Source organism: Dipodomys merriami, unplaced genomic scaffold (assembly GCF_024711535.1).
Source record: "Dipodomys merriami isolate MVZ:Mamm:240054 unplaced genomic scaffold, mDipMer1.0.p SCAF_14, whole genome shotgun sequence".
Taxonomy (NCBI): Eukaryota; Metazoa; Chordata; class Mammalia; order Rodentia; family Heteromyidae; genus Dipodomys; species Dipodomys merriami.
The window spans coordinates 36,693,066-36,709,982 of record NW_027202715.1 but is presented as its reverse complement, the minus strand read 5'-3'; the positions used below and the strand labels follow the sequence as shown (position 1 = coordinate 36,709,982).

The 16,917-nt window shown below is 39.2% G+C and overlaps 2 protein-coding genes across 7 annotated transcripts in view; one reads left to right on the top strand and one right to left on the bottom strand.

Annotated features, from left to right (window-relative positions):
* LOC138826141 (protein FRA10AC1) overlaps positions 1-5,599 on the top strand; it is a 34,823-nt gene extending 29,224 nt beyond the window's left edge. For all 6 annotated transcript variants that reach the window (XM_070021229.1, XM_070021231.1, XM_070021225.1 and 3 more), the window contains one exon: positions 1,872-5,599. In XM_070021229.1, coding sequence (XP_069877330.1) covers positions 1,872-1,914 — 43 coding nt within the window. In that variant the 3' untranslated portion in view covers positions 1,915-5,599. The remainder of the gene's footprint in view (positions 1-1,871) is intronic.
* Positions 5,569-16,917, bottom strand: part of Pde6c (phosphodiesterase 6C) — a 35,410-nt gene continuing 24,061 nt past the window's right edge. Inside the window, 7 exon segments of the mRNA XM_070021224.1 lie at positions 5,569-5,857; positions 7,354-7,510; positions 8,020-8,103; positions 8,201-8,275; positions 11,009-11,072; positions 11,157-11,264; positions 13,249-13,349. Of these exon segments, the coding sequence (XP_069877325.1) occupies positions 5,796-5,857; positions 7,354-7,510; positions 8,020-8,103; positions 8,201-8,275; positions 11,009-11,072; positions 11,157-11,264; positions 13,249-13,349 (651 nt within the window). The 3' untranslated portion in view covers positions 5,569-5,795.

Sequence of the window (16,917 nt, the reverse complement as noted above, 5' to 3'; positions counted from 1 at the left end):
CCCTTGGAGATTTATACAGGTGTAGAAGCGCCCCTGCCAACACCTAGTGACAGATAACTCAGTTTACTGGTTCTGTGCTTTGAATATGGGCTGGGATGTTATCAGCTCTTCCTGAATACTAGGATGTTCACCACTTGAACTTTATCTGTTAAAAGGGGAACATAACTAGCACATAGTTTTTTCTGGGAGGAGTAAATTAAATAACGCAAACTACATAGTTTTGACCTACAAATAAATATAATGAATGCTCGTGAAGTTTTAGTTCCATTTTAGCAGTGCCTAGCCAGATTGCTTCATAATAGAAAGAGATCTGTTGAATCAATTATAACTCATTAATATAAACTGGTTATAAAATACTTGCTATTTAAATGATATGTTTTCAGTGTAATAGAATGTAGGTGTGTTCAAAACAGTTGTGTTTTTTTTTTAAAAGCAGGCTTTCTTTTTCTCTTTGTCTGTGATCTTAATTTTTTTTCTAGCCAAATAGAGAACTCTCCAAAGTATGGTAATTATAGGTCAGTTTATTTTTAAAGGCTATTACTCTAAAATGATCACTCCTTTGTACAACTACTTGAAGTTTTTTTTTAATCTGTTGCTTTAAATAATATATTGCTAGCCAACTTAAACTCCCAACCACATAATGAGCACCTGCCCTTGAAGAGAGTTTATAACTGAATGACCAAAGAGGTCATCTACTCAACTGCTCTACAAAGGTAATAAAGGTACATGGGGCTGAGGGTGTGGCTCACTCAGTGGTTGAGCAATTGCCTAGTGTGAGCAGAGCCCTGGATTTGATCCTCAGCAACATACAAACACACAGAGAAAATCTTATAAAAAAAGCTTTCATAATATAAAACTCTGTATCAAGTGCAGGGCATACAGCCTATATAGCTATTCTATCAATTTCACACATACAACTTCTTTCTACAGTTTTAAAGTCTTGGTGCATTTTGCTGTCGTGCTAATGACAGCCAGTGGGGAATACCAAACTGCAGAAAATTTCATCAATTCTACTTGATTCTGTATTTTTTTTCTTATATTTGAACACAGCTTTATACATTCTCAAGTATTTAAAATCGAAATGACAGAGTCCTGTTGCGAATATATGACCTATAAGAGATTGGTAGTCTAATTTTTATTACCTATCTTGAAACCCTGTTCCCAGAAGGAAGCAAACTGTATTTCAGCTGTATGAGAGCATGTACATTTCAAATGAAGTAGGAAATTAGCTTGGTGGAACAATTAGAAAGAGACAGAGGTAGGACATAGGTTTGACATGCTGGCTCCTGTCACTGACATTCAGTTAGTTGTTTTCACGTGTCATAGTATTGATACATTATATTCTAACTTAACATGCAACACTTTAATCTTCATTTTAGATATAATCTAAAAATACATGACTAAAAATACATAAAATATTTTATATTTTCAGAACAATGAAGTGCTATAATCCAAGCAGATTTCCTCACATTCCTAGGAGCAAGGCTTATGTTTTTCTTAAAAACAGGTTTTTTTTTTTAAAGTTCATTTCTTGAGCAGATTCTAGTTTGAAATAAGAATGAATGAGCGTAAACTAAAAATAAAAAAGTAGAGAAGCAGTGGCATTTCACAAAGTGTTTCAAAGCAAACAAAATCTTAGATGATTCATTTTGGGATTGTGCCAGTGTGAAATATTTTCATTTTAATCAGTGTGAATGTACTTATTCTAGAAACCAAGAATCATTTGATGTTGAATCATGGAAATATGTAGATACAGAAAAGAATCAGCCAGTGTGTGGAATTAAAGTATTTTTATTTATCTCATATAATGTGTCACCTAATACTTTTCTCCTACAATTATTGATTCTAATCAATATGTATTCTTTAAATAGGGAAGAAGAATTTGATGAGTATTTTCAGGATTTATTTCTTTGAGACAAGAAAGAGAAAGTACTCTGAAACTTCATGAGGTTTTACCTACAAGTTGCAGCTTGAATGGCTCCTCTTAGGATTACAGATGCTCAAGAAGTTCATCAGTTTTGTGAGAAACATTTCTTTTATATGTCTTCAATTACCCATCAACAGCTGTTTCATCTTGTAGTTTTTGCTATGTGATATTACTATGTTAAAGGACATTTAAAAATGGAATGACTGGCATTCGTCTTACTTTAAGAATGGCTAATATCAAGAGTTTTTTCTTTTATTAGACAATTGTTGCTAATTCTACAGATATTTATAAGGCTTCTGTATTTGAGGCATTGTGTATAGCATTGCTATAAATGAACTATCTAGGAAGTAATTATGTAATCTATTAAAAAACAGTAAATCAGTATTGAGTTTATTAATATTGAATATGTCAAAAATCCTTGAGTAAAGTTTTGAAGGTGTTTGTTTTCATCTTACTGCTTATAGTGAATAAAAAGGAATCTTGATTTCTGAGGACAAATATTTGAAATGTTCAATAGCAAAATTGATATTAGTTATGAAACATAAGTAGTTAACATTCTATGGTAATAATATATTCATAGGCTGAGTGCCAGTAGCTCCTTCTTGTAGTCCTAGCTACTTAAGGCTGAGATCTGAGGATCTAGATTTGAAGTCAACCCAGACAGACAAATCTAGACTCTGATCTCCAATTAACTAGCAGAAATCTGGAAGTAGATCTATGGCTCAAGTGATAAAAGTATCAGCCCCGGGTGGAAAAATCTAAAGGAGAGCACCAGGACATGATGAGTTCAAACCCCAGTACCAGCAATAATAATAGTAGTCATCAGAAAATAAAGTCCTTGGGGCTGGGAAGGTGGCTCAGTGGTAGAGTGCTTGCCTTGCATGCATGAGGCCTTGGGTTCTATTCCTCAGCACCACATAAGCAAAAAGAAAAAAGCCGGAAGTGGCGCTGTGGCTCAGGTGGTAGAGCACTAGCGTTGAGCTGAAGAGCTGAGGGATAGCACCCAGGCCCAGAGTTCAGGCCCCACAACCGGACCCCAAAAAAAAGAAAAGAAAGTCCCTGAAAAATTAAGGTACCTGGAAAGAATAACCACATTCTCTTTTAGAATAAATTCAAATATTGGTAATTAAGGTAAGGGAGTACTGTATAGGTATCACTTACCCAAGGTGATGGCTTTGTTATTCCTTACTTACACCAATTTCCCATAACCTTTATTCAAAATATCCTTCATTCATGTTTATCAAGTGTCTACCTTATGCCAGCACCATAGTTCTAAGATAGAGCTGTAAGCAAGGCAGACAAGTACCCTTCCTCATGAACCTTATACTCTAAAAGACCTAACTTGGAAAAAAAATGATCTATGTCTTAGCTGCTTAAAACTTGTCCTTATGTTCTGTATAGTAAGACATGCTTGGGGTGTATAGATCTTCAATTTATTACAATTTAGATATTTTTACAAAAAATCCCTATGCCAAATATATAGTGCTTGCTATTGGTCCTAATTTCTAACTTCATCTAAGATTAAAAATAAATAAACCTTAAATTTCTGTGATACCAGACAGATAAATACCATGTAATGGAAATAGTTGGTTGTCCTTAGTTTCTCCTAACAATTTAATATTTAGAAAGCTTTATAGAGAGTACGATTAACCATTGAGAAAAGTCATCTTTTTTAAATTTTTTTTATTGTAAAAATACTGTACAGAGAGGTTACAGTTACATGAGTGTAATGAGTGCATTTCCTATCAAGCATTGTTACCTCCTCCTTTGTTTTTCCCCTCCCCTCTCTTCCCTCCTACCTCCACAACTACCCTCCCTCCCTCCCCCCACTCTCCACCTAAATTGTAAAGTTCGTTTTTCAACATAGTGTCCTGTACATCTCATTGTTACAGTGGGTCAACCTATATCCCTATTTAAGCATTTTGTTTGTTCTAGACTCCTTAAAGGAGTTCTTATATAAGCAAATCACATGCTTCTTTTCTTTTTGTAAGGGGAATTAAGATAGAGTTGTCTTATACCACATAGGCTGGCCTTGAAATCATGCAATTATAGGCACATGTTACCATACCCAGTTTAGATCACATGTTTCTTAATGCTGTTACTCACTACCTTCACTCGTACTAGGATAATCCAGTATCTTGTAAGTTGATAATTCTTTCAATAAGAAGTATAATTCTGAATGTTAAAAATGTTACTAATTACATATAACAATATAGTTTATTTTAGATGTTGACATGAAGGAGGCATAGGACAAAGGAACAGTTTTTATTAACTGCCAGAAATGGTGTCTTCTTAATGCCTTTATCAAGGGGAAAAAAATAAGTATAGGAAAGAGATGATAAGTGTTTCAAGTAGTACAATGCTTGACATCTTTTTTTTCTACTTTCTGCACTATATTTTCTCTTTGTGCACTGTATGTACTCTTAGCTAGGACATACTAATGAGAAGTTTTTAGTTTAGGAAGTGTTTGAAGTACAAATCATAGTTGTGAATGCTGTGGGCCGAATCCCCACATACACAGCTGCCAATCATATGTTGAAGTTTTATCCCCAGTACAACATTGAAGATAGAGCCATTAATGAAGTAATTAAGATTAAAATGAGGGGTCTCTAATCCAATAGGATCAATGTGTTGGCAGACACAGTTGGATAACCACATGGACACACACACACACACACACACACACACACACACACCCATGGGCAGACACAGTTGGATAACCACATGGACACACACACACACACACACACACACACCCATGGGCAGACACAGTTGGATAACCACACGGACACACACACACACACACACATACACACACACACACCCATGGGCAGACACAGTTGGATAACCACATGGACACACACACACACACACACACATACACACACACACACCCATGGGCAGACACAGTTGGATAACCACATGGACACACACACACACACACACACACACACACACACACACACACAAATCAGGGACACGGACAGACACAGTTGGATGACCACAGTTGGATGACCACAGGGCCTTCCTTACACACACACACACACACACACACACACACACACACACACACACACACACACACACACACACACACACACACACACACACACACACACACACACACAAATCAGGGACACGGACAGACACAGTTGGATGACCACAGTTGGATGACCACAGGGCCTTCCTTACACACACACACCAAGTCAAGTCAGGGACATGGACAGACACACACACCCTCCCTCCCCAAATCAGGGACATGGACAGACACAGTTGGATGACCACAGTTGGATGACCACAGGGCCTTCCTTACACACACACACCAAGTCAAGTCAGGGACATGGACAGACACAGTTGGATGACCACAGTTGGCTGACCATATGGCCTTTCCTTACACACCCAAGTCAGGGACATGGACAGACACAGTTGGCCACATGGCCTTCCCTTACACACATACACACACACACAATCACACACACATACACATGTCAGGGGCCTCACCAAAACTAACCCAACACCTTGCTTCAGAGCTTTTGGGTCCAGCCTTCAATGACAATCTTAACAAATAAATACAAGTGATACATTTTAACAAACTTTTTGTGACTAGTTTCAGGATTGCATAGATGTTAAGTTAAAATAAATTGGCACCAAAAATGCACCCATTCTGTCTAACTTCACTTTTGTTGATCTTTATTTTATCCTCGGGTCTTGTATACTCTCTTGAAAGTCAAAGAGAGATTTTCCTGAAGATGCTTTTGCTCTTTTATTTGATGGGTTACTGTATGAAATTTACTGAAGTTCTTTGGAATGTTTAATGTTTTCCTTGGGAACTAAGATGATATTTGAAATATAGGCCATTTGAATTGCGTCACAACATTAAGCATGTTTTAGACGTCTTGTCATCACTACCACGTCCCAAATCTTTAGCAGCTAGTAAAAAACAGAAGAAGAAAAAAAAAACTATCATTAGGAATCATTTTAAATCATCATGTTCTTATTTTAATACTTTCATGATAGTTGGTGTCAACTCTATAGCCTAATTAGTAGTGTTAACCTATAACAAGTACTAAGGCAAAATTTTATCCACAGTAGGTTTACTTAAAAATAGAATCTGATAATTTGCTGATTAACATCTCAGTTTCTCAGTGATGCTACACATCTGAGAATGTTAGCTAAACGAACAAGATTTGATGTCAGGAGATGCAAAATAGTTGAGAAGAAGTTCAAATTCAGAAGTAAATTTTTATACATATGAAATACAGAAGACCTAAATCTAAAATACTAAATAATAAAATATCAAGGGCCAGTTGAAGGATCTGATTCTCTCTTTAACATGAATTGGGACAAATGGAAAATATGGAAGGACTAAAAATAGCCTTGCTTCTCACATGCTCAGTGAGAATCACTTCTGTCTTTGAAGTGTACTCAGGCCTTAGTAGTAGACTGAAGTGCAGCCAAGCCTCAGGCTGTGTACTCTGGCTGTTGCCTGTGCTACTGGCCATATCTGCTGCTAGGGCCTCCTGGCTCTCTTGGGTCTGGTTTTACACTTATTTTTAAATTCTTGTTACAGTGAGCTTATTTTCATTTCAACATTTTTTTTTGCATATTCCTATTTTCCCCTCCTCTTTCTCCAGTCTTGCTCCTCTGTGTGTGAGCCAGAGCTTATGTTTTGACACTGGCATGGGTGTCCTTCAGAGCTTCCCCCAGGCTTTCTCTAAGGACATATGAGGGCTGTCCAACATATGGCCTTGATTAGAACAGACCCAGTGAATAAGTAAGTGGATGTGTAGAGCAGTGAAAAAGTCCTGTTTTTATTCTGCTGAAAGATCTCTAACTTCATTAAGGAAGATACTATTACTCTCTGAATTGATTAAAATGCCACCAAACACAATAGAACCATCAAAATGAAATGAATCTTTTTTTTCAAGGCTCTTCTACACAGAGATGTCTTTGTCTATAAGAATTCCTTAGAAAACCCTTACAGTGCTAAACTTAATAAGATAAAAGCTGTTGGATGTCTATAAAACCTTATTAATCTATGTACCTATATCTATCTGTCTGTCTGTCTATCTCAGAGTTTTAAAAATATTGCCTAGAATTTTACAGTTACATGTAGTATCAGCCCAAAGCTGTATTATTACCTGTGGTCTTACAGTTTATGGCTTTCATATTATTGCTAAAACCCAGTATTCTGCAGAGATGCCTTAGATGCCCCTCCTAGAAGGATAAAGATGACTTAACTCCTCTGCCTCAGTGAGACTGTATTTGGAATTATACATAAGATCGTTGCTGAGAGAAACACAACCCAGAAAACCCACCAAATGGTTTGTAAAGTTGGCTTCCTGTTATGCTTTCCTCAAGTGACCTATACAGCTCAGCCTGACTTCCTGGTACTTTACAGGTAGCTAAAGCAGATTGTAACTAACCTTTTCCAACCATGTTTCCTTCTTCTTCCTTTTTCCCCTCCTCTTCAAGTACCTTCACCTTTGCCTCATACTCATCAGCTAGAGATTTCCATTCCACTCTGTTACTCTGAAGGCCACTCAGCATAGGTGTGATTTCTTCATGAAACCTTGAGAACTCCTAGAGAGAATTTTTGGTCAGAAGAGACTTAAAGTATACTGTTATTTTCAGTGTTTTTCATATGCTGAGAAGGAGCTCTAAGGTGGTATGCAGGGCTCAGAGCCACTGGGATGAGCCTGACTGAGTGTATTGAGAGCCTGGAAGAGACAGATGTTCTCTCTGTTGCCTGCCTAAGCAGATCTGTCCAAGGCTTACATTTAAGTTCCACCCTGAATGAGATTAGAGTCAAAGCTCAAAGTACTATGGAGAAATAATGTCAGCCCTGATGGCTTTCTCCATGGTGACTTTCTCACCCTGGTAACAGTCATTCTTTTTTGTTGGTGTTGTTTTGAGACAGGGTCTCAGTGTAACTTAGGCCAGCCTAAGGCTCTCAGTTCTCTTCCTACCTTAGCCACCCAAGTGCTTGGATTATAGGTATGCCCCAATATATCTGGCACCCTCTGGCTACAATGTGAAAGAAAATTCTCATTTCAACTAAATTATATAGTTCATTTAGTTTACTTCCTTACCTTGTATACAAAAGTACAAACAAAATCAATAAATCCAACTTGAAGTTTGGGTAGTTCATCCTTTTTGTTTCTGTCCATCATAGGCTAGAAAGAGAAATAAGTCCTTTTAATATGCCTTCCCAAGATTTAGTGCACAAAGTGGATGCATCCTGAATAGTTAAATAAGCAATATGGTCTTTACAATAGGTTGTTGCTGCAGCACTGTTCTCTCCAGATCGCCTTGTTCCCAAAATTCATTTGCAACCAGAAGTGCTACCTGTGGGGGAGAAAAGCCAAGTTTACCACATCCACTCATTAACAGGAAGTGACATGTAAAGCTAGAATGTCTAGCCAGTGCTTCGGAAATTATCAAACCATATGCCCTGAAAACACAAGAAGATACCATTTACAGATTAAGTTGCAATGGGAAAGGAAAACTTTTTCTTCCTACTCAGAGATTGAAGTTTAGGAGCATCTGTCCACTATTGGTACTGTCACCACTTCTCATTCTCCCACTCTAGAAGCTGGCAGAGGCAGATTGTATGTTCAAGGCCCAGCCTGAGTGACATAGTTCAAGGCCAGTCTGGGCTATCCAACAAGACCCTGTCTCAAAAAACAGAAACAGCCTATTGTTCTTTAGGCTTCTATGTTCCCAACCCTCCTTTGCTCTGCATGACTGAGCACACAGCACATACCCATGCATGCTCATAGGCATACAAACCCAGGTTAGTACATAGTTTGGCTTGATTACAGTATGTGGATGTTCAAGGACAATTTACATTGTTTAGTTTTTTAAAAATCAGCTGAGTGTTGGTAACTTGCATATAATCCTAGTTACTTAGGAGGCAGAGACCAAGAAAACTGCAGTTCAGAGCTAAACTGGGTAAAAGTGGTGATATGTACCTGTCATTTCAGCTATAACAGAAAGGGTAAATGCGGGGAGCCGGGGCGATGGCGCCCACTCCCTTGCAGCTTTGAGGTCCATATTTAGACAGTGCTTGGCGGGACGGTGGGTCCTGGGCTTTGCGCGTGAGCGAGCCACGTAGAGTCCCCAGCCAATCCCGTGGCACCTGGTGACGGTGAAAGGCAGATGACCAATGATAGAAAGACCCGTGTTCCTATTCCCTATATAAGCGGCCATGTTTTGGGTGCACGCTGTCTCGCGCTCAAGCTCTCCTACAAGTAAAAAGGCTCTCCAATAAAGCGTGATCTGAGAAGACTCCTGGTGTGGTGGTCGTTCTTCCTCGCTGGTCGAGAAGGCGTTCGCCGCAGGTAAAAAGAAGGATCATGGTCCAGGTTGGTCTGGGCAAAAATGGAGACCCTATTTAAAAAATGACCAGGGATGGGCTGGGAAGGTGGCTCAGTGGTAGAGTGCTTGCCTTGCATGCATGAGGCCCTGGGTTCGATTCCTCAGCACCACATAAGCAAAAAGAAAAAAGCCGGAAGTGGCGCTGTGGCTCAAGCGGTAGAGCGCTAGCCTTGAGCTGAAGAGCTGAGGGACAGCGCCCAGGCCCAGAGTTCAGGCACCACGACCGGACCAAAAAAAAAAAAAAAAAAAAATGACCAGGGTGAAAAGAGACTGGGCATAGCTCAGATTGCATTGTACCGTGAAGCTTCACCTTGGTTCTCCGGGCCAGTGGTGCTTATTCCTGGAACAGTAGGCTTCCTCTGAAGTCCACCAGGGCCCAAGACAGGGACCAAGAGAGATTATAGCTAAAGTAGCTTTTCTTGATTCTTTTCTTTTCTTTCTTTCTTTTTCTTTTTCTTTTTCTTTTTCATTTTCACTTCACCTTGTTATTAAGGTTTGAAGTCAGGGTGTCATGCTTAATAGACAAGAGCTCTACTACATGAGCCAGGTCTGTAACGCTTTTGCTTTAGGTTATTCTTCAGATCGTCTCACTTGTGATGCTCTTACACATGCTTTCTTATAGCTGAGATTAATAGATGTGTACCATTACATTTGACTTTGTTGAGAAAAAGGTATCTTAACATAGGCTTTTTGATTTAACTTTTTTGCTAACTTTTTTTTGTCTGGGCTGACCTCAAACTGAGGTCTCTACCTCCCAAGTATTTGGGATTGTGTTTTCCTCATTTTTATTTTTATTTTTATTTTTTTTTTCTAGGGCTGAGGACCGAACCCAGGGCCTTGCGCGCGCCGGGCAGGCGCCCTTCCGCTGGGCGGAATAAATAAGGATAAATTAAGCATAAATTAAGCATAAATTTATTTCTTGTTTTTCAAGTTGTTTGTTTTTATGTTGTTTTCAAGACTAGGGTTTGACTTTGAGTCTTCCACTCACTAGGCAAGTACTGTTCCACTTGAGCCACACTGCTAGACCTTTTGTCTTGCTTTTAAGCCTAGACTGACGTGGACCGTGATCTTCCTACTTAGATTTCCTGCTTACGTGAGATGACAAGTACATATGACCACACCCTGCTTTTCCTTTTTTTTTTTTTTTAATTTAATTTTATTTTATTTGTGAACATATTGTACAGAGGAGTTACGATTACATGGGCAGGATAATGCGTACATTTCTTACCAAGCATTACAGCCTCCTCCTCTGCTTTTCCTTTTGAGAGGAGGTCTTAGGAGCTTTTTGACTGGCCTAGCCTCAAATATTCTAGGTCTCAGCCTTCTGTCTGAATAGCTAGGATTACAGGTGTGAGCTACCATACCCAGATTTTTTTTTTTTAAATCATTGGAGACCTTCCCACCCTGCCCCAACCTCCTGACTGCTGGGAGTACAGGAGTATACCACCATGCCCAGTGATTTATGTAAAACTTTTTTTACAGCCTGTTCAACAATAAGGAATTCTTTCAACAGAACATTCTTTCATGGCAAGATTTCTATATTTGCCATATTCTGGGGTCTGATCGAGGGATTGATGCTCTTCTGATATCTGTAATCTGTCAGAATAGGATTCTGAACTTGCCAGAGATCTCTGTGTGGACTTTCACGTGAGATATGGACAGGACCCAAGAGTGTGTCAGGAAGAAGGAGCCTGCACTTGCCTGGCTCTGCACCTCCCAGGGCTTGGTTATGGCAGACAGGTCACACGCTGTCATCATCATTGCCCTGGGAAGGCAAGAAAATGTGTTAATAAAAGAGACAGCAAAATCATGTTTTTGTCCAAAGAGAAATCAGACTCCAATTACTCACATGATGATCTCCTTTTTAGTTGGATCAGTGCTTACATACCGGATGGCATCTTCTTCAGTTTTCATTTGCTCACAGGCGTCAACAATTTTTTGAAACATGGTTCTCTTTCTAGAAAGATACAGCCACATGATAGTTTTGCCATATAAAAACAGGAAAAGGGTGTCTTAATACGTGCTTTTTGTAGTTTGCACTGAGACGTCCGCAGAGTAGAGTGTAAGCCGAGGAGGGGAAGACAGACAGTGGCTGTGCAGCATAAGAGGGGTAAGCACAAAGCACTAAAAGGAAAGACAGGTAAGTTTAATTCTAAAATAACTATGTTATCTTGCCGGACACCAGTGACTTATGCCTGAAATCCTAGCTATTCAGGAGGCTGGGAGCCAAAGGATTATGGTTCCAAGCCAGCCCAAACAGAAAAATTGGTGAGACTCCAACTCCAGCAGAAATAACCAATAAAGTGCCAGGCTGGTGGCAGCCCGCAAGTGGTAGAGCACCAGCTGAGCAAGTGTAAAGTCCAGAGATCATACTCCAATACCAACAAAAACAACATAAATGAAAAGGGAGACCACAGCAGCGATAAAGGCCACAGACTGTGATAACATATCATCCTGTCACATCACATGCAACGAAAAAACATTAGAACCCAAAGTATGTGGAGGCTTGATCTCCCAGCATCTCACAGTCAGTAATTCAGCAAAATAAATTATAAATGTGCCAGATCTGGAGTCCTCCATCAGGGGAATCCACAGGTCCCACCTGTCTACTGCTGGTGAGAATGTGACACCTTGAATATAGGTAATCCTGTTGTATTTCATTTCTGGGTACGTGCATTAGAGGACCCCCCTACCCCGTGCATGCACAGGACATTTAAGGTAGTATTATAGGCAGTGATGAAAATTGGAAAGCAATCTAAGATAATTGTTCCACCAAATACACTATACCATTGAAACACAGGAATTGACTCCATTTACTACCAAATAAACAGGGTTATTGTGTGAAAAAAGCAAGTTACAGGGAGACAGTGTGATACATATGAAAAAATGTCACCCCAGCAATGCCAGGGAAATACATGAATGGAAAGATAAATGTACTTCAGCAGCAGATGGTGACATCCTCAGCAGAAGGGGAAAAATGTCATGCTTCAGTTGCTTTGTTTTCCTCCTTCCAGGCTGAGATCTGAAGCAAATGTGGCAAAATTTAACATTGGCTGAATCTGAGTTATATAGATAATTCATTTGTGTTGCTATTTGGGTGATTTAATAGTTCAAATATTAGGCCAGGTACAGTGGCTCATGCCTGTAATCCCAGCTACTGAGAAGGTGAAGTTCAGGAAGGTCATGACTCAAGCCCAGACATAGAAAAAAATTGAATTCCCATCTTAAACAATAAACTGGGCATGGTGATACACTTATGTAATCTCAGCAATGCAAGAGGCATAGGTAGGAGGATGCTGGTCTAAGGCCAGTCAAGGCAAAAATGTGAGACGTTATCTGAAAAATAAAGCACAAATGGGTTAGGGACATGTCTCAGGTGGTAAGTGCCTGCCTGGCAAGCACAAAGCTCTGAGTTCAAAGCCAAAAATTTTTTTAAATAGTTAATTTTTTAATTAAGAAGGATCATGAAGAAAAATTTGATAATGCTCCAGTTGCCAAATATTGAGATTCTATAATTAGCTCATCTACTCAGTGTTCATCAAACAACTTGGTATTTCACTGACAAGGAAATGTGCAGATACTCTTGAGTATCTGGTCTCCCTGGCAACATTATTATAAATAGGTTGGCTCAAAGCCTCTCACAGGATCAGATTCATGAGCTTGAAACCCCAAAAGCCAGATTCTGGGCCATGGTAAATTCACCAGAAAAAAGAGCTGTGCCTGGATTCTCATCACTGCTCTGTCCATCCCTGCGCTTCAAGTGGAGCTTCTTGAAATGAGGGACTTCCAGCTACCCGGTCTAATAAACTCACTGGCAGGCATCTCTCATGAAAATCAATTGATGTTCCCAAAAGAGAACAGATGGCTGTGGGCAAGCCTTAGCCGGCAGTAGAAGCACCCGGGTGCCAGGGCACCTGTCTGTGGGTCAACCACATACTTACTTGAAATATAAAGCCAGGTCCGTTGCTATTATCGCAACCTCAAACAAATGAATGACTGTTTCAAACTGCCGCTTATTTAGGTTCTGGAAGATGTTTAAACTCTGTAAGATGAAAATCACAATAAACTAGTAAGCATTCATTTGTCTTTGGTTCAACAAAGCACCAGTTTATGCTTTTTTTGGGGGGGGGAGGGGGGTCCGGTCATGGGGCCTGAACTCTGGGCCTGGGTGCTGTCCCTCAGCTCTTCAGCTTAAGGCTAGCACTCTACCACTTGAGACACAGCACCACTTCCGGCTTTTTTCTTTTTGCTTATGTGGTGCTGAGGAATCGAACCCAGGGCCTCATGCATGCAAGGCAAGCGCTCTACCACTGAGCTACCTTCCCAGCCCCCAGTTTATGCTTAACAAGAAGAAAACCTAGGTCTTTCAGTACTTTATTTTCAGTTTTTATCTCCTGGCTTGAGTAAACCCTTTGAATAAATTCTAAAAATTGGTACTGTTACAAACATTCAGGCAATCTGGGTAGAATAAATAAAGTATCATCTTTCAGGACCACTTAGAAAAAAAGAACAATAGATTCAAAATTTGCTTGTATTAGTTAGGATATGATCATGAAGACCTGGAAGTCCATTGTGCTACATGTCATGTTATCTAGCAGGTATTTGAGAGATCCCAAAAACCACTCCTCTTTCAGAAACCACAAATTCCACCAGTACTCATGCATATGTCAGGGGAAAAATAATAAAATACCCCATGTTATCTTTAAAAATGTTTTCTTGTAATAATATTTTACCAAGACTTGACTTTTCTTAAAAGAGTTTCTCCATAATCTCTTCACATAGAAATTAGCTTCATTTCTAAGTGTTCTAGAAAAAACAGAGTATGAAACTTATTTAAAGCCCTGATATCCCAAATAGTATTGTAGGCATCTATGGAAATACCACAGTGAACCTTGTAACAATTAGTGAACACTAATGAAAAGGAAGAGTTTCTGATTTATTTCTAGGCAGAACTTGAGTTTGAACTCAGGGCTTTATGCTTGCTTTATGCCATGCCTCCAGCCCTGTTTTCTTTTTAAATTGTTAATGTAGATTCATATAAAGGATCTTGATTCTTGCTTTTGTATTAGTGCTAGAAAACTCTTGACCAAACTCATGGCCAACATGTAGTTAATGTTTGTACCTCATTGTACATATTTTAGCTATGTATGACCTTTACCAAAATCTATCCTGTTTTTCTTATTTCTCTTTTAGCCTTTATTATCATTTTCTTTAATATTACATTATTGGAAGCTTGACTAAATCCTTTTTAAAAAAAACATTGGATTAAAAATAGACATGAATAAAGTTGAGGTCTTTCTGGATTGTTTGTTTAAAGTAAGGAAAACAGATCCAGTGTTGTTGAATTAGAACCAAAGGTCTCAGATGTACACAGCACACACGTGGAAGAAGAAAGACTGCCCTCCACGACCCTGTGTGGCACCACAGGGCAGAACAACAGCTGAGGAGGAGCTGCCAGAGCATGGCCAGCCCTGGTTCCTACCCCTCCCCCACACTGAGCAATGGCAGTGGCATTACAAAAATTACATATCCTCACTACAGAAATTCAAGCAATAGGGAAAACATTAAAGACAAATAGAAAGTAGGAAAAACAACTGTCCAAATTCTACCTCACAGAAGTAGGTATTTCATTAATGTGGTGAACCTCATTTGTAGTTACCTTTGGTGAGAAGCTATTTTTGAAGAACAACATCGCATGACAAGCTACTTTCCAAACTCACACTTAAGTGTTTAACCAACTTAAGTAAAATTTTTATGCCTGCATTTAATTTTTTAAAAGATACCACTTCCCCTCTACAGTGTTCTAGAACTTGGTAAAGGCAGGCAACACCAGAAAAAAGCAAGGGAACTGCTCCCAGCCCAGCTGTAGCCAGGCTGGCCTCTACCTGCTCAGCTGGTTTCTTGGGCTCACAGTCTATTTTTATTTTTCTGTTAAAGTGGAAATAAAAATAGGAATTCCCTGTTGTGCAGCAAAGCAGATAGAAATGGCTTGAATTCACTGTGATTGGGGCACTCGGGTGGGTCTCAGCCAAAGAAGTTCTGGCAGTTCTGACCTCCAGCATGGCTCCTGTGACAACCACATGAGCACTTTGCCAGCATGTCCTTGCCTCTAGATTTTTTTTTTTTTTGCCTCTAGATTTTTTATTATTTATTTATTTTTGCTGTTCCTGGGACTTGAACTCTGGGCCTAGGCACTATCCGTGAGCTCTTGTGCTCAAGGTTAGTACTCTACTACTTGAGCCACAGCTCCACTTATGGCTTTTTTTTTTTTTTGTAATTGAGTGGAAAGAAGAGTTTCATGTGGACTTTGCTGCCCAGGTTGGCTTCAAACCACAATCCTCAGATGTCAGCCTCCTGAGGATTGCAGGCATGAGCTACTGGTGTCCAGTAGAAACTTAATTTCTTGTGGGGCAGGCTGATAGGAGTGGTATGAAAAGCATAAATAAAATGGTTGGGCACTTTGTAAGTCGATGGCTCTGGATCCTAATAGGATTCTCTTCTTTTAGCTGAGCAATTTATGTTCTCCTTTCTGTACTCTTTTGTTAAAATGTATACTCTGGGATGGGATGTAGTCCAGCAGTTGAGCACTTCACTAACGTGTGTAAAGTCCTAGGTTTGATCCTCAGCACACCAGAAAAAGCAAATAAGAAACAACATAAAAGTGACAAATGCAGTCCTACAATTTAATTAACAAAATTTCTACCTATTCATTCAGTAGAAGGTTGGTTTCTGTCCAGCTTAGAATACAGATCATTCTTTTCCTCAATGCAACAAATCCAATTCTATAGCCATAGAAGTCATATAACCTTATAATATGAAAAGCAAGTGTCTGTGTGATTCCCACAAATGTCATAATTGCTGGAGAAATCCAAGGATTTCTCTTACAAAAAAATCAAAGTGAGTGTTAGTATTTCCTTCCTTTACAGAATATTAAACGAAAGAACTACATTATTACAACATATAGAAAGCACATGTGATATCTGAAAGTGTTGTGTTTTTAGTGCTTAATATGACTTCCCACAAACAGGCTGCATGAGCCTTGCCTAGCAACTCTATTGACAAAGCTTTAAATGCCTGCAATTAACAGGCTGAATAGTACTATAGACAGGTCCTTGAAAAGATGGTATGGATTACTGAGTTGCAATATTGCTTTTTAGAAAGAATAGTAAGTCTTTACATAGCTATCAATGCTAGTTTAGACTACAAAGTAAATAAGATAAAAAATTAAGATGGAAAACTACTTCTGTTATGAATTGTCAAGGCCCAGGAGAAAAATCAGACGAGACCTTAGGAACCCTGCCCTGTTAAGCATTAGTAATTAAAGGTGAAATTAAGTGATGAATTACATTTGACCTCTCACCTCATTGAGGAGTGTACAGAAAAGTCTTACTCAGAAAGCAAAAACGAAGACCCATGATAAATTAGGTAATTGTAATTTACTCTTCCCTTCCTGAATTACTTTCCATCTCTACTCTTTTAATTGTTGTAGAACAGGTCTGATCTACTCCATGAATCTTGTGAAAGGAGAGATTTTGCCTGCACAGCTGAAATAACAGAAGTCTAACTCAAAATGCAAATTCTCCAGCCCCTACTCCAGGAACTCTGGTTAC